Source organism: Squalius cephalus (assembly GCF_949319135.1).
Source record: "Squalius cephalus genome assembly, chromosome: 7".
NCBI lineage: Eukaryota > Metazoa > Chordata > Actinopteri > Cypriniformes > Leuciscidae > Squalius > Squalius cephalus.
This window is the reverse complement of record NC_137128.1, coordinates 43,163,526-43,181,855: the sequence shown is the minus strand read 5'-3', so window position 1 is coordinate 43,181,855 and position 18,330 is coordinate 43,163,526. Positions and strand designations below refer to the sequence as shown.

Genomic DNA, 18,330 nt, shown 5'->3' with positions numbered 1-18,330 from the left:
GGGACTATAGTTTTAATTAATCCATTTTCTTTGCATGACTCAATGCCATTACAGTACAGAATGGCTCTTTCGGCATTATCCTGAACATTGTATAAGCATTTATTTCATGTGTCATTGAACGGAAGATAGGCTTCTGTGAGCGCATGTAAACGTCACATCCTTTTGATTTTCCTGGTGAAACCGGCCAGAGTCCTTCACATAAAAATCAGTCTATAGGCTTTCATAGACAACCTAGAAAGTCAGGGAAGAAAGTCTCGTACTAAAGTTTTAAAGTTTCGCTTCAAGCTGTTCACACATTGGCAATAAAAAGTGATTAAAACATGAAAAGTCTTACATACTGTATATTTCTTGAGCAGCAAATAATTTTAAAATGATTTCTGAAGGATCATGTGACACTGAAGACTGGAGTAATGATGCTGAAAATACAGCTTTGATCACAGAAATAAATAACATTTTTAAATATATTCAAATAGAATACAGTTATTTTAAATTGTAATAATATTTCACAATATTACTGATTTTACTGTATTTTTGATCAAATAAATGCAGTCTTTTAAAAGCATTAAAAAAATCTTACCAACCCCAAACTTTTGAACAGTAGTGTATATTGTGTTCAGACAAGATGATTTTAATTACTGCATTACAGTAATAATACAATGTAAATCATCATGGAGGAGGAGAATGAGAATTATAAATTCAATGGAAGATATGTGTGCATTACAGTATTGAGAGCGACAAAGAACAAATTCTCTATGTAAAATATAATTTCTTATTTATACATATAAAATATGATCTATACATGTTCTTAGAGATTTGCCCTATTAAAGTATCAATATTACAGGACCATTAACTGACTTCAGAGAACCGTAAACATGCAAATGTGTTTAAACATTACCTTAAAATCTCAGGCGGTACTTCAAGAAAATATTTTAGGTCAAAGGGGTTCAAAAAATGTCTGAAATTGATAATAAAATATCAGATCAAGTGTATGTATCTGCGTGTCTAAAATGTTGCAGGTGCTTTTCTCTTTACTTTCCTTCATTATTTTTGCTCAGTGTGTTTGAATCAGCTGGTGTTTTGGTGATTTTTAATGTATGAAGTCAGTTTTCCTCAAGTTCACACAGATGTCTTAGCAGAAGAGCCACATGGCACTCTCAGAAGAAAGGTACAAGAGCTGTCATTGGGGTGGTACCTTTTCAAAAGGTACGCTTTTGTACCTCATTTACCCCTGAAGGGTGCATATTAGTATCTTAAAGGAACATAATATTATCTAAAGTGTACTTATTAGTACCCTTTCAAAGGGTACTGGTCCAGTGACAGATTTTGTACCTTTTTTTCTAAGAGTGGGAAGTTAATTTTAACGATGTGGGAAGTTGTGTTTTTGACTTCAGGTGCGTTCAAGTCACTTTCGTTGGAGTAAGAAGGCAGTGTACCTTCTCTTAATTGACTACACAAAATTACAGCAAGGCTTTTAAACTCTACTTCTAGGAAGAATGTGCATCAGATGTGTTTTGCTTTTTTATGTTATGAAGACACTGTAAACTTTATCATTGCATATTATATTATTATATTACAATGCTGCATATTGTGTGCAGGCAATTAGCTTACTTAGTTTGATAAAAAAAAAAGCCTGGCAATGCCACTGCTAAATGCCTATAAACAAGATCTAAAACTAACTTTTTGCCACACCTGCCAATGGCCGGTGAATTCAGAATATTTACTGGCCATAATTTTTATTTTTTTACCAGCCACGAAACCAGTAATAACACCAAAATTTTAGATACCAGTGAAAATTCTCAGTTCTCAATTCCAATTTTGATACAACAGCTACAACTACTTACTAATATACATTTAAGTAGGCCATCAGTAGTAAAATAAAAACAAATAGCACAAGCAAAAGCACAAATAAATACAATATAACAAAGATACAAATGAAATAAACAGTTTTTACTAAATCATGCGCATGATATAAAAATTCATTCCCTCGTTTTGCTTAATCGTGCGCACAATATAACAATTCATTCCATTGTTTTACAAAATCATGCGTAGCCTATAACAATCCGTTCCCTCGTTTTACTAAACCATGCTAATGATTTAATAATTCGTTCCCTCTTTTCACTAAATCATTTTTTCTGCATGCATGTGCGGAGCCCCATGGAAGTTTGTTTCTGTCACGGAATAAAACAATTTAAAAGATAATTGCGACTTTTTATCTCACAATTGTGTTTATATCTCACAATTCTGACTTTATAACAAGCAATTGCGACTTTATATCATGCAATTCTGACTTTTGTTCTCGCAACTGAGAGTTTATATCATGCAATTGGAAGAAAAAAAGTCAGAAAGAAAATTGCATTTACCTTTTTTATTTTTTATTCAGTGGCGGAAACAAGCTTCCATGAGGCTCCGTATTCACAGACTGGTGATTTGATAGTCTCGAGGTTACAGTCTTAAAAATTAAAGGCTCTTTATTGGCATTGATGGTTCCATGAAGAACCTTTTACATCCATTCAACAAAAGGTTCTTCACAGTGGAAAAGGGTTCTTTTGATTATTAAAATGTTCTTCACACTAAGATAAAAAATGGTTCTTTGATGAACTGTTCACTGAAAGTTTTTTTAGGGAATAAGAAATGGTCCTTCTTTGGTACCTCCTATTTGAAACCTTTATTCATAAGGGTGTATGAACTGGGAATTTAGATGATACACGGGGTACGTCCCGTGAGCATGAAAGTCCCTGAGGAATCCCCATCATGCCCTTGAGTACATCAGGTGACTCCAGAGGGACTCAACCCACAGTCATTCTGCTGTAAATTGCAAAACAACAAGCTCATAGAGTGACTTTCTAACTCTATTTTTCTCTCTGTCTCATGGCCGACTCCATCTATAGCTTTGAGTAACTTCTAGTACAGGACGATCAGGATGAAAAGATGGCGACCATGCTCTTACCAGCGGGTCCTGATGGCTTGCGACCGTACACTCGTGAGTCTCTGGCGGCCATCGAGCAGAGGATCAGCGAAGAGCGGACGAAGAACACGAAGGATTACAAGGCGGACCCCGGGTACACGGAGGAGCCCAAACCCCGTGCTGACCTGGAGGCCGGGAAGGGGCTTCCTCGGATCTTTGGTGATATCCCTGCAGGACTGGTCGGAGTCCCGCTGGAGGACATCGACCCTTTCTACTTCAAGAATCAGAGGGTGAGTCAGTCTGAGGTTACAAGTGGCCTTCGAGATGTTTTAGTGCATCTTAAAAAAAGACTAAGTGCTGTAAATGAGGCCTAATGGATGTGAAGTTCGTGTTTTTAGTTTCAGTCCATGAATAAACAGATGTATTTATAGAAGTGCATGTAAGTCTTCGAGATATGTACTTGTGCATTTTTAAAAGCTGTGGAAAAACATTTTCTGTTTTTTTCTGAATCATCTACCTTGAAATCACCCTCTTAGTTCTGCTCTGGTTTCTCCTGGAGAGCAATGAGATTAACTGGAGATAAAATGGAGAATATTTCCTACATCTCCTGAAAAACAGGACCCTCTAACTTTGGTCTCTTTGGCCCTGTTTACAGCTGGTATTAAGATGCGTTTCGGTCGATTGGATCACAAGTAGACGAGGGGGAGACATTCCCGTTTACACCTGGTGTTTTAATCCGTGTCTTTTGTCCACTTTCAACCACTTCTGTCCTGATTTCTTCAAGAGGAGGGTCTATGGACGAAATGTGTGGACTTTTTCAGATCTTTCGATCTAATGGACAAAATAAGCTCAAGCAATTTTCTCTGATAGCTGCAAGATATTAGAAATCAGGAATGATGAGAGAACATTGTGCTTGGTACGTTTTTCATCTTCGAAACCAAATCTTGGTCTAGTTTAAATCCCGTCTGGCTAGAGCGCTTCTCATAATGTTTACGCATTAGGTCAGTAGACAGTTTTCTGTGGCTGTTTAAACACATTCAATCACATGAGCGTTTACACTACGAAAGCAATCCGGTCCAATGCGTTTTCAACTACCTCTGGAAGTGGTCGAAAGTGGACAAGCTCAAAATGTTTTAGACCCCGTTCACTCCTGTATTTAGTGTCGTCCACTTGTGATCCGATCAACCGAAACGCATCTTAATACCAGGTGTACACAAGGCCTTTCAGAATAGATAATGTCTCAAATTGTGCTCAGATTTGCCAAGATAAAGTCTGCAATCAAACGATCAAGCTGCTGTCCACATTTATTTACAGCGCTCTACTATTACTATATGTTGACTAATTTCTTTCAAATGAATATTAGGAGAAACATCTGATCTGACACATAATTGAGAATTTCAGCAATTCTGCATTTCTATACGATAAAGCAACCTCTGAAATTTAAATAGTTTTCACTAACAACCCATTATGCAGTCATAAACATAATTGACAGCAGAAGACCAATCAGAATAAACTATTACAGAGAGTGATTATCTATTATTGGCCAATTTGGTCACTGCTATATTGTGATACATCTGATGAAATATTAGCTGAACATTTAATTTATATATCTATTTAATCAATTACTGTTTGAAATTACTGTACTATATTTTAGTTTGATAATGTTTTTTATTTAATATGTGTATATTTAGGGGATTTTATGGTACTAAATTATATTTATGCAGTTATGCAGTTAATTAATTCATTTATATACTTTTTGAGCATAGCAGTCTTCAGTGTCACATGATCCTTCAGAAATCATTCTTTTATGCTGATTTGCTGCTAAATAACCAATTATGATGTTTAAAACAGTTAAATGCTTAATATTATGTTTTTTTAAGAATAGAAATGTCAAAATAATGAATTAACATTATTTACATTTACACTTAACATTATAATATCATGAATGTCTTAAAACTTTTGATCAATGTATTGTTTCCTTGCTGAATAAAAGTATTAATTTTTTTTTAAATCATTCTGACAACAAACCTTTGCACATTATGTATCTTTAGATGCAGAATAGTGACATTTCATGTGTTCAGACTGACTGTTTCTCTTCTTTTTTCTCTTTTTACAGACTTTTATAGTAGTAAACAAGGGAAAAGCCATCTTCCGCTTCAGTGCCACATCTGCACTCTACATATTCAGTCCGTTTCACTGCATTAGAAGAATCTCCATACGAATTCTAGTCCATTCATATCCTTCCACTGAACGTTTCTCTATATGTGTGCATGTTTACTTGCTTGGAGAATTACACAGAGATTTGGTCTGTTTATAGCCGTGCTTCTGATTTGTGTTTAGCAACTTGCGCAGATATCAGACCTTAAGACCACAAGCTTCTCTAGAAACACAGCTGCACTGATTTCTTTTTTCATTTGCGAGGTATTTTATAACCATATAAATCTGCTTTCCAAAAGCGCCATTTCTAAAAGGTATGTAAGAGAAACTAGAGTTGGGTAGCAGGCTATTTTGACTTGGGCCAGTAAATAACCACCTAGCAACCATTAGCACTTCCTAACAACCACAAAGCAAAATGCTAAAAAAAAAATCTACCCCAAATATCATAGAGCGACTGCATCGCAGTGCATTGGCAACCATCCAAGACATCGTAGTATCATGCTGGTGATTTTTGCACGGGCAAACACCACTTACATTATCAGAAAACGTAGAAACAGAATTTAAAGTGGTTTGGGTTTTCCCATTTGGCCTCTGAAACTAATGAGGATATTATCAAAAGGCATCAAAAGCCAAAAATCTGGACCAACAGCAAAATGATATCCAGCTGCTCACATTGTGAGGCGAATCTGAAATATTTACCATCAGAGTTCTATTGGATTTGGTCTCATCTCTGAAACAGCTCTGTAATGTTCTTCCCTGGCATCGCCAACCAAATCCGCTGATATTCCTCTTCTAATTCCCCAAATGAAATAAGAGCGCAGTGATTTGGCATCATGTGACAGCTGCAAGCACAGATGTTTGAGTGTCCGCGGTCATGATGCACGCAGGTTTCCAGTCCTGTGTCAGACGTTTCTGTGTTAAAACAATTAAAACCATTCATATTTTAAAGAGAAAGGGACATACAGACTGTATCACAATGCCACTCCAGGTTACTGTCATCATGCTTTACCAGAATACACATATATTACATCCTACATTTCTACGGTAACATTTACTGTATCTTTTTATTTATTTAGTTATTAAACTCACCATTATTGAAAAAAAATACAATAATGATATTAATACAAAAATGCTAATACTTTACTAATTAATGAATATATTGATATTTTACCTAATTTCAAACAAGGTCACAATAAATAATTGAAAAACAAAAAACAAAATACAAAAAAAAAAAATCTAATTATTATTCTTTTTTTCTTTTCTTTTTTTTTTTACCATAACTAACCATTAACTTGTTTGTATTGACACAAAATATACATAAATTAATCTGAATTATATATATATATATATATATATATATATATATATATATATATATATATATATATATATATATATATATATATATATATATATATATAATAAAAAATCACATTTTACCAACAGCCATGCTCAGAAATGTACAAACAAAAAAGTTTAAAAATATTCTGATAATATGATGTAAAAAGTTACTGTTATCAGGAACATCATTACTAAATTTTCTAGATACTAGCAAGACTTTAGAATCATTTGTAGAATGACCCACATTTAGTTTAAACACTATACTGTTGTGACGCCGCATCTCCTCTGACTGGACAGTTCAGATAGGGCCAGCTATATCTTGTTATATCCTCAAATGCCACAGGCTCTGAAAATCCCTCTGTGTCCATGTTCAGGCTCTATTAAAACCTCAGATCCATAAAACAGAAAACAGAGTAAAGGAACAGCTGCTTGCCAATCACTAGGGTGAAATCCTTCCATATTTTCAGTTAGGATAAGCATAAATGACATCATGAATATTACAGGATAGCAACTTGACATGACGTACACCTTAGATCAGCAAAGTCCTCATTTACTGTGTAGTTTGGCCAACGATGCAACTTACTTCATGTCATGGATTTAAAAAAATATTTAAATGTTATGGTTAGGGTTAGGGTTAGGGTTACTTAAAATATTAATATAGTTTTTGTTTGCACAAAAAACAAATACGTTACACATACTTTCTTTAGAAAGTGACAGCCACATTACTTGTCTAGCATGCATAATACAGTGTTTTTAGTCATTTCCACGGATCCGTGTGAACGGGAATCATTTTGATGAAGTTTTTATCAATAGAGAGGGTGGAAAAAAACCTTTTGTAGTAGGAAAAGGATCTACCGCCTGCAGTTGATTTTGATATTGTAGGTATCATCAACTGGCCAGAATTTTGAGATCATAATAGACATGAAGGACTATAATGGGTTAAGAGCTCGCTCAAGTACTGGCAATCTAAACCATTTAGTGCTTTGTAAGTAATTAGCAATATTTTAAAATGTATACAATGTTTAATAGGGAACCAATGCTGTGTTGACAGAACCGGGCTGGTCATAGAAAGATGGTATGGTTCTTATGGTCTGGTAAGAACTTTAACTGCCGCATTTTGGACCAGCTGCAGTTTGTTTATTAAACATGCAGGGCAACCACCCATAAGAGCATTACAATAATCTAGCCTTGAGGTCATGAATGCATGAACTAACCGTTCCGCATTTGTCATTGAGAGCATATGTCGTAATTTAGATATATTTTTAAGATGGAATAATGTGGTTTTACAGATGCTAGAAACGTGGCTTTCAAATGAAAGATTGGTATCAAAGAGCACACCCAGGTTCCTAACCGACGACGAAGACTTGAAAGAACATCCATCACAGTATTCTAGGTTATTACGTGCTGAGGTTTTTTCAAAATTAAGTAGTAGGAAATTACTAGTCATCCAGTTTTTTTATATCAGCTATGCATTCTGTTAATTTCGTGAATTGGTAAGTTTCGTCAGGGCGCGAAGAAATATAGAGCTGAGTATCATCAGTGCAACAGTGAAAGCTAGTGCCATGCTTCCTTATGATCTCCCAAGGGTAGCATGTATAATGAACAGCAACGGTCCTAGTACTGAGCCTTGTGGTACTCCATACTGAACATGTGATCGATATGACACCTCTTCATTTATTGCTACAAACTGATAACGGTCAGATAAGTATGATTTGAACCATGCCAATGCAATTCCACTAATGCCAACATCATTTTCGAGTCTATCCAAAGGAATGTTGTGGTCGATGGTATCAAATGCAGCACTAAGATCCAGTAACACCAATAGAGAGATACAAACAAGATCGGATGATAAGAGCAAATCATTTGTAACTCTAATGAGAGCTGTCTCAGTACTATGATACGGTCTAAATCCTGATTGAAAATCCTATAATTTCTATCATTTCTTTCTAAAAAGTAACATAGTTGTGAGGATACCGCCTTTTCTAGTTTCTTTGACAAAAAAGGTAGATTCGAGATCGGCCTGTAATTGACTAATTCTGTAGGATCAAGTTGCATTTTTTTAATAAACGGTTTAATAATAGCCAGCTTAAAAGTTTTTGGTACGAATCCTAATGGCACAGATGAGTTAATGATATTAAGAAGAGGATCTATGACCTCTGGAAGCATCTCTTTCAGTAGCTAAGTCGGTATAGGGTCTATTATACATGTATATATATGATATAATATTGAATCCAATTTCAAATGACTTTTCTGCATCCTGCTTGCCACCTTAATTCAATTTTAGGAATTTAATTTGAATGGCATTTTCAGTTCAGTTATGGATAGTGCACAACCCTTAACTGCTGCTCATTTCCTTAACTTGTTCACTTTGTTTAGCTTGTTCATCATGTGCACAATTTTGACAAACTGCAGCTTCATGGCGATGTCGGATCCTCCGCTGTGGACCAAATACCTAGAGTAAGCAACACCTTTATTCTGATGACTGTTTTTAAATGTTTAAACATATATATTACAGTATATATAACTACAGTAAACATTTTGTATTTTACTACTGTTTTTAGTTATCTCTATAGATATTCTTATTTGATCACAGTTTTAAACTCTACAAACAGCTGCATATTTAATTTATTTTCACACATGCATTTTAAGGTCACAACCCATTTTACTTCTAAAATAATGCATTTCTGAGTGAAATAGGATATTTAATGAGAAAGCAATTTACATTAATTTCATGTTGACTGACTGTATACACGAGAATATAACGTTATGGGATTCTGCAGGTTTTATAAGGGGACATTTAAGACTTTTTCAAGACCTTTTTAAGACCAAGATTAAAAATGAAATAAAATATGAAATCTTGTTTTCTGTGAAATTGATCAAAATTAAGTATTTATATCTGCTAATGGGCTCAAAAACAAATCAACTGAATTCAAAGGGAAGTATAAGCATAAACTAACTTCATTCTGTTACATTTGTCAAGACTTAATTTTACACTTGCATCTCAAGTAAATGTATGTTTAGATATTTGTATTGGAAAACAGGACAAAAATACTGAGGAAGATGTTTTTTTTTTTTTTTTTTTGCAATGCATGCAACATTTAATGCTATAACTTAATGAATTTGAGACTTTCTGCTCTATTTAAGACATTTTTAAGGCCTTAATTTGTGCAAGGGAAAATTAAGACCTGCAGAAACCCTGCATAAGTGCTTCAGAATGTGTATCGAAATGCTAAAAAGAGTTTTCATCTTAATTTAATTGCTTTACTAGGGTCCTGATAACCACATTGGTAAGAGTTGCATCTTCATAAGCCTGCTGTCGCCATTCTGCCTGCAGCATCAGGAATGCCACATTTCCATGACAGTTCAATTTAAGCTAAAGCTGTGTAGCGCAGGTTTCCGGTGTCTAAGCCCTGACCTAGATTTTAACAGATGACCGGAGTTTCCATATTCACTGATTATGCCTCTAGATTCTCTAATACAAAGCCACGGTGACCCAGCTCAAATAAAACATCATATGCATGCATGGAATATATTTTAAGAGATTGAATCTGAGCATGCAGCATGTTAACAATTCACCACTTGCATCAAAATAATAACTGTGTGAATGTTATGTATGTTTAAAGGGGTCCTATTATGCTTTCAACATGCTTTTTTAGTCTTTAGTCTGTGATTTTTCTGTTTGAGCATGAAAAAGTTCTGCAAAGTTACAAAGCACAGTGGGAGTTATTCTCTATATCAGTGTCACTGTTTCTGAATTCCCTGAAACGCCTCCATTGTAGTCTTGAGTTTTCTTCTGGGAACGAACATGCCACAATAATCCCGCCCAAGGCCATACACAGAATAAAGGGGCGAGGTCTGGTTGAGTTAGTTAGTAGTGTGTTGAAACTCGCGGTTATGGAAAGGGGCGGGGCATTTCTCGCTCAAAGCAGATGACCAATCACAACACACTGGTCCAACCAACCAATCAGAGCATATTGTGCTTTTCAGAAGGAGGGGCTTCATAGAGACAGGAACTAAACAGAGCGTTACTGACAGGGCAGATAGAAGCTGTTTTTTTTGTTTTTTTTACATGATAACCTATTCTAAACAAAATCAAGACTTAATAGGTCCCCTTTAAAAAAGTCCAGTTAGTAGTGACTAGTAACAGCTCACCATAAATAGTTCATGTTTTCTCTTGTATTCTTTCAGGTATACATTCACTGGCATTTACACATTCGAGTCTCTGATTAAGATCTTGGCCAGAGGGTTCTGCATAGAGCCCTTCACCTTCCTCCGAGACCCATGGAACTGGCTGGATTTCTCTGTCATTGTCATGGCGTAAGTGTGACATTTCATTTTTATTAAGGCTAAAATAACTGTCTGTTCTGAAAGCTGTGAAATTAATATGAATAAGCTGTTCAGAAATATGAAAAGTCTGTCATCATTTACTCACCCTTGTGTCATTCCAAATTTATATGACTTTCTTTCTTCCCTGGAACACAAATGTGACCCTGGATCACAAAACCAGTCACATGTCGCACGGGTATATTTGTGGCAATAGCCAACAATACATTGTATGCCAAATTTTTTATGCCAAAAATCATTAGGATATTAAGTAAAGATCATGTTCCATGAAGATATTTTGTAAATTTCCTACCGTAAATATATTATTATTATTAACATATCTTTATTGCGAGGATTAACCCCTTGAGATGAAACATCTCGTTTTCGAGGGGGTCCTCCAGTACATCAAAGCAAAAAAGAACCAAAACAGCAGAGCAAATATCACGGTCAAAGACAGCACAACAAAACACAACAACGCACACACACCAGCTCACAATGCTCAACCCCACCCCACCCCACCCAACACGAATATATAAAATATTAATTTTTTTGAGTGAATGCAGCACAATCGGGAACATAAATTAACAACTTTAAAGGCGATTTTCTCAATGTTTCGATTTTTTTCAACTCTCAGATTTCAGATTTTCAAATAGTTGTATCTCGGCCATATATTGCCCTATCATAACAAACCATACATCAATGGAAAGCTTATTTATTCAGCTTTCAGGTGATGTATAAATCTCAATTTAAAAGTCAGTTCAAAATTGACCCATGTGACTGGTTTTATGGTCCAGGGTCACAAATGGAGAAGTTTAGCTTAATGTTCATGCTGCTCTTTTACATTTACATTTATGCATCCAAAGTGCCTTAAAAGAAGCACAAAAGCGTCAAAGAGCCAACAACATTCTTAATTTACAATGTCAGGTATGTTTAAGGGTGTGGGGTGGTTAAGTGGTTAATATAACAAATGCAAAAAGTGATTTATAATATCAAGCTCAAAAACACCAGTCTCATGTTAGTAGTTAATTAGTTAAATTCCAAGTCCTACAATTTATTTGTGTGAGAGACAGACTTAAATTTAAGTTGTTATTCACTGAAATGTAATCTCAGTGAAACTTTTTGTATATTCATATATCCTTTGTAAACATATTTTACTGAAAATGTGAACAAGTGTAAAAAAAACAAAAAAAAAACAACCCTGACTGTTCTTTAAGTAGATATTAGCATATCATAACTAAGGAGACAAGAGACTGTAGTTGAGTGGAATAGAAAGAGGGAGGAATCAAGAAAGATGTAAATCAAGGTACACAGGTATCCAGAAAGAGATTTGTCAGGTGACCTAAATATCCAGCATTTACAGCCCAACCAAATCAGAGGATTGGATTAACTAAAAGAGACAGACTACTGCAGGATGAACATTTCCCCTCATTAACAAACCGCTCTAGTTTGTCCTTCCAAGCTGTTTTTTAAAAGTTTAGAGGGTTTATCTCCTCTCATGCTTTGCATCTAAATTTTTGTAGGGTCAGATCAATGTCAGATGCACTCTTTCTCAGGACACCTGGGCATTTGTGACCCACTCGTGCCCTTATGACTTATTACAAAAATAAATAAATAAACAAACATATAATAATATTAATTATCAGTAAATGTTCATTATTATTTTATATCTCATTTTAATTCATACATACATATATAGATAGATACACAGTCACGTGAAAAAAGAAAGTACACCCTTTTGAATTCTAGGTTTTACGTATCAGGACATAATAAAAAGCACGTGGCCTTTAGCAGGTCTAAAAATGAGGTAAATACAACCTCAGATGAACCACAACGCATGACATATTACACCGTGTCATTAATTATTTAACAAAAATAAAGCTAAAATGGAGAAGCAATGTGTGACAAACTAAGTACACCCTATGAGTCAGTAGCTTGTAGAGCCACTTTTAGCAGCAATAACTTGAAGTAATCATTTTCTATATGACTGCATTAGTGTCTCACATTGTTCTGGAGGAATTTTGGCCCGCTCTTCTTTACAATGTTGCTTCAGTTCATTGAGGTTTGTGGGCATTTGTTTATACACATCTCTCTGAAGGTCCCGCCGCAGCATTTTAATCATGTTGAGGTCTGGACTCTGACTGGGCCAATGCAACTCCTTGATTCTTTTCTTTTTCAGCCGTTCTGTTGTAGATTTGCTGGTGAGCTTGAGGTCATTGTCCTGTTGCACATCGGCCAAGCTTTAGCTGTCGGACAGATGGACTCACATTTGACTCTAGAATACTTTGGCACACAGAGGAGTTCATGGTCGACTCAATGACAGTAAGGTGCCAGGGTCCTGTGGCTGCAAAACAAGCCCAAATCATCACCCCACCGCCACCGCTTGAGCGCTGGTATGAGGTGTTTGTGCTGATATGCTGTGTTTGGTTTTTTGCCAAAGGTGTCGCTGTGCATTATGGCCAGACATCTCCACTTTGGTCTTGTCTGTCCAAAGGACATTGTTCCAGAATCCTTGGGTTTGTTCAGATACACATTTGCAATCCTAAGCCGTGTTGCCATTGTCCTTTTAGAGAGAAGAGGCTTTCTCTTGGCAACCCTTCCAAACATGCCATACTTGTCCAGTCTTTTTCTAATTGTACTGTCATAAACTTTAACATTTAACATGATAACTGAGGCCTGTAGAGTCTGAGGTGTAGTTCTTGTGTTTTCTGCAGTTTCTCTGAGCATTGCACGGTCTGATCTTGGGGTGAATTTGCTGGGAACTGTCTTGAATGTTTTCCACTTGTGAATAATCTTCCTTACTGTAAAATAATGGATTTCAAATTGTTTGGAAATGGCCGTGTAACCCTTTTCAGATTGATGGCAGCGACATTTTGCTTCTCTAAGATCATTGCTGATGTCTTTCCTCCTTGTCATTGTGTTAACGCACACCTGAATGCTCCAGACCAGCAAACTGCTTCTATAGAGTTGGTCACGCTTGCTTACAATTAATCAAAGACATTTGATTAGCAGCGCCTGACTGCTACTTACTCTCTTTATTCCTATGGAAGCAGTGACTTAGTTTGTCACACATGGCTTCTCCATTTCAGCCTAGTTTTTTTTAAATAAACCATGACATGGTGTAATATGTCATGTGTTGTTGTTCGTCTGAGGTTGTATTTATCTCATTTTAAGACCTGCCAAGGGACCAGATTATTTTTCTTGATGTCCTGATATGTAAAATCATAGAATTGAAAAGGAGGTACTTTCTTTTTCACATGACAAAATAAATTAAATATTTTATTTTAAAATTGTGTAATGTTTACACATACATATGTATATCTATACACACACACACACACACACACACACACACACACACACACACAGGTATTTCTATCATTATGAGGACATTCCATAGTCGTAATGGTTTTTATACCCTAAACCTACTCCTAAACCTACCTAACCCCCCCCCCCCCACACACACACACATTATGTTCTGTTCTGATGATGTTCAATTACTAATTATTATTCATTAAGTTGTCTGTAAGCACACATAGTGGGAACAATCTGCTGCTAGTGTGTGACACCAAAATATCCGCTCTGCTTGTTATTAATTTAGCAAAATGGCCAAAGCCCATAAAGCCCAGCTGATTAGATTATTGTGATGTCTTTTTGTGTAATGTCACAAGAGGACAGAGACGATTTCAGATGTCATGTCCTCTGGTGGCAAAACTAGAGAAATACTGTGGTGAAACAAAGATTTTTTAAAAGATTTTAAAGTTTAGCTGTATGTACAGCATCTGTGACAAGCTGTTGACTACCACATTAAATCATTTAAACAAAATCACATGTACAGAAAACAGAAGTTTAGAGTAACTTGCACATGACATGCATAAGAATCAGGAAGGGTTTTTCCATCCACAGGAACAAATCCTGATGTTCATCCACCTAGACAAGTAGTCCTATAGGTAAAAAGGCAAATAAGAAACTTTATTAACTTAAGACATTTTTTTAAAAGAAGAATTGATATAAGCACTTGATTAAAAGCAAAATCTGCATATATTATATTTACACCCCCCTGAATGGCGTCCAAGTGCATTACTGTAAACCTGAATTTTGTTTGCTTTTACAAATTGAGGCGCGAGTCAAAATTATTATCTTTGAATGAATATAAATCACTGCTCACGGTCTACACTCTTTTGAATCGAAGAATGACTTTGAATCTTTTTCTTTCCAGGTATGTGACAGAGTTTGTGGACCTCGGCAACGTATCAGCATTACGGACGTTCAGAGTTCTGCGTGCTTTAAAAACAATATCAGTGATCCCAGGTGAGCGACACCTTCAGGACCACAATCAGCTTTGCTTTCATACTAGATTCGGTGATAAGTTGAAATGTGGGATATATTGCATATATTTTAATTTAATATTAACCTTCTTGTTTTTTTGTTTTTTTTACGTCTGTAGGTTTAAAGACCATTGTCGGTGCTCTTATCCAGTCGGTTAAAAAGCTAGCGGACGTGATGATCCTCACTGTTTTCTGTCTCAGTGTCTTCGCTCTGATTGGTCTACAGCTCTTTATGGGCATCCTACGGCAGAAGTGTGTCCGTAGCCCCGCCCACTGTGTTAACTCCACCTACCCTGGCAATGGGAGTTTCGTTTGTAACAATAAGACATGGCTGTCCGTCAAGGACTTCTTAACAAATGAAGGTTCAACCGACTTATATTGGATATAATGCTTTATATTGTAAATGTTAACTATTAATGTCACAGTAGGGGTGTAATGATTCATTTGTTTTCTTGATGCATCGCTTAAAAATAATTTCTTACCTAAAGCTGCGCTTTCTGTGTCAGTGCATCAAAGCTCATTTGCATAAAGTTGAGCTCAAGTTTGCCGCGTGATTGTTTATTTCATCACAAAAATGTAAACTGTACTGAAAACGCTGAATTTACAAAACAAAATCACTCTTGCATTGAACTGAAAACAAATGAATTATGAATCAAATCGATTGGCTGTCAACCCAAAGATTCAAACCTCTACATTACAGGTTAATATTTAAATGTCGAACAACGTTCAGTGATCAGCGCTGAAAACAAATCAATGAAACTCACCAAAATTGTCAGTCAGTATTAGATCAACATGACAGCTTCTGTTAAACTAAGTACATAGTGATGAAGTCTATAATTAAACTGAACAGCAATTGAAAGTGTCAGTGATTCTCAGTCTGACATGTCTTGTAAAATTCATTGAATTTTTCTCACTCTTGTTCCCGCAGACAATTTCTACAAAATTGAAGGATCCAAGGATGCCTTAATATGCGGATACAGCAGCGATGCTGGGTAAGTAATCTGACTTACTGCATTGAGCAAACCCAACAAGGTTTTCTGTACAGGGTTACGACTAAGAGATCTATCTTCAGACATTGCGTGCTTCAGCTCAGACTTATGTAGATAATCACTCGGTATCAGTTTACCATAAGCTCATCCAGCCTATTGTCATTACTATGAAATTAAACACTGTCGTAGTGCAGCAATAATATCCATAAATCCTAAAAGGGACCATGGTTTATCTGAGAACACACATTGTCGTCTCTGCGTGCGAGGAGACTGAGCGGTCAGCATGGTGACATGTGGCATATAATCGGAGGTCCGTGATAGTTGACCACAATCTCTCATGATGTGACTAAATGAGCAGCTGTCATTGGGACAGGGGGACTTAGGAAAAGTTTAGCAAAATTGCAAAAATGATGGTTTTCATATAGGTTTCCCAAACCAGGGTTATTATCATTAACTAAAACCATAAAATAAAGCATATTTTCGCCACTTTGAAACTAAATAAACATGAACTAACATAAAATAAAATAAAATAAAATACAAACTTTTGTTTTTCAATAGTTGCCAAGGCAACATTTCTCATTTTATTTAGTTTAAGTTGAAGTACAATAAAAAATAACTAAATAAATTAAAATTTTGTAGACATAAAAAAACTAATACAAATGACAAAAACAATTTTTTGTTTAACTGAAATGAAAATGAAAACAGACAATATAAAAATAAAGGTACCACTTTAGTTTAACTATTTGCTTATTAGCATGCATATTATTAGGATATTGGCTGTTTATTAGTACTTAAAAATATTATTGCACATATTAATGCCTTATTCTGCATGACCATATTCAACATCCCTTAATCCACCCAATACCTAAACTTAACAACTACCTTACTAACTATTAATAAGCAGTGATTAGGAGTTTACTGAGGCAAAAGTCATAGTTAATAGTTAGTTATTAGAGAGAATTGGACCCAAAACAAAAGTGTGACCAAAATAAAATCTAATTCAATATATTAACAAAAACTATGATACTAAAATAAAACTGTTCCAAACACTCCCCTGAAGATCAAATAAATAGATTACAGTATTTACACTCATCAAGAGAACTGACCTACTAGTTGTCTCTGCATTATAAGAGAAAGTATATTAACATCCTAAGCAACTCTAATAAAAAATAAAATAATAATCCTATTTTATAATATGTTGCTGTACAGCTATCCCAAAATGCTGTATTAATCTAACCCCACTGGTTTAGCCCTCTCATACAGAGCTCAAACCAATCCTCAAGCCTAAACGGTAATCGGTCCAATGCAGTCTAGAAACCACTAAGCTAATAAACCTGCAGTGATTCTCCTATGGGAAAGAGGCAAGAGATTATGATGCACTTTCCTCAAAATCTTAGATTGCATTGATGACTAAGCTGCATTGACCCAATTTCATTGATAACTCTCTTCTAAAGTCCTATTATGCTTTTGTTTGTTTGTTTCCGTTTTTTTTCTTCCACATTTTCAGCTTTCTTTAGTGTGTAATGTTGCTGTTTGAGCATGAAAAATGCCTTCAAAGTTACAAAGCACAAAGTCACTTCAGCGGGAGTTATTCTCTATATCAGTGTCAGTGTTTCTGAACTCTCTGAAACGCCTCAATTGTAGTCTTGAGTTTTCTTCCAGGAACGAACACGTCACTATATTCCTCATTTAAATAATTCCCGCCCAAGGCATATGCAAAAAAAAAAAAAAAAAAAAATTGTGGGAGGCCTGATTGAGTTAGTTAGTGTGTTGAAAATAGCTTGCTGTGGCGCGAAATGCAGATGGAGGGCACAATTATTATTTTTTGCATTGTTTATGGTTGCTCAAATCGATCAAACCGTGAGAAAACACAAGGAGGTTTAATCGTTTACCAAAAGTTGTCGCCTTTAGTGACGTTTTGTGTCTGTTTTGAACTGAATACAGATACCTGCTTACCTTTTGTTTTGTTTTTGACTTGGTTAAATATTCACATACTTCATGGCATTGTTTGCAGGAGAGAGAAGCTATTTTATCGCATTGCATGATCATTTGATGTTTTCACTGAAGTTAATCAGTGACATTATTATAGATTTGCTATCCGGCGCCTTCCCGTCACCTCTTCAACCTGCTGTCTTGGTGTTTTACGTGTAGAAAAGCCCGCGAAAATGGTTTTCTCTCTGAAAGATGATGTGAGTTCCTATGGCAATTCTCGATTCAGCAATAATGACCTACAATGGCAACATTTTTCACAATCACTGGGAAGAGAGGAGCTGTAACAATGTCAAATATT

The 18,330-nt window shown here is 35.6% G+C and overlaps 2 protein-coding genes across 2 annotated transcripts in view; both read left to right on the top strand.

Annotated features, from left to right (window-relative positions):
• Positions 1-18,330, top strand: part of LOC307161903 (uncharacterized protein) — a 150,839-nt gene that overhangs the window by 46,278 nt on the left and 86,231 nt on the right. The gene's annotated exons all lie outside the window — the stretch shown is intronic.
• scn12aa (sodium channel, voltage gated, type XII, alpha a) overlaps positions 1-18,330 on the top strand; it is a 63,777-nt gene that overhangs the window by 6,836 nt on the left and 38,611 nt on the right. The window contains exons 2-8 of the mRNA XM_079876858.1: positions 2,889-3,195; positions 5,022-5,132; positions 8,763-8,860; positions 10,592-10,720; positions 14,943-15,034; positions 15,171-15,413; positions 15,980-16,043. Of these exons, the coding sequence (XP_079732984.1) occupies positions 2,929-3,195; positions 5,022-5,132; positions 8,763-8,860; positions 10,592-10,720; positions 14,943-15,034; positions 15,171-15,413; positions 15,980-16,043 (1,004 nt within the window). The 5' untranslated portion in view covers positions 2,889-2,928. The remainder of the gene's footprint in view (positions 1-2,888; positions 3,196-5,021; positions 5,133-8,762; positions 8,861-10,591; positions 10,721-14,942; positions 15,035-15,170; positions 15,414-15,979; positions 16,044-18,330) is intronic.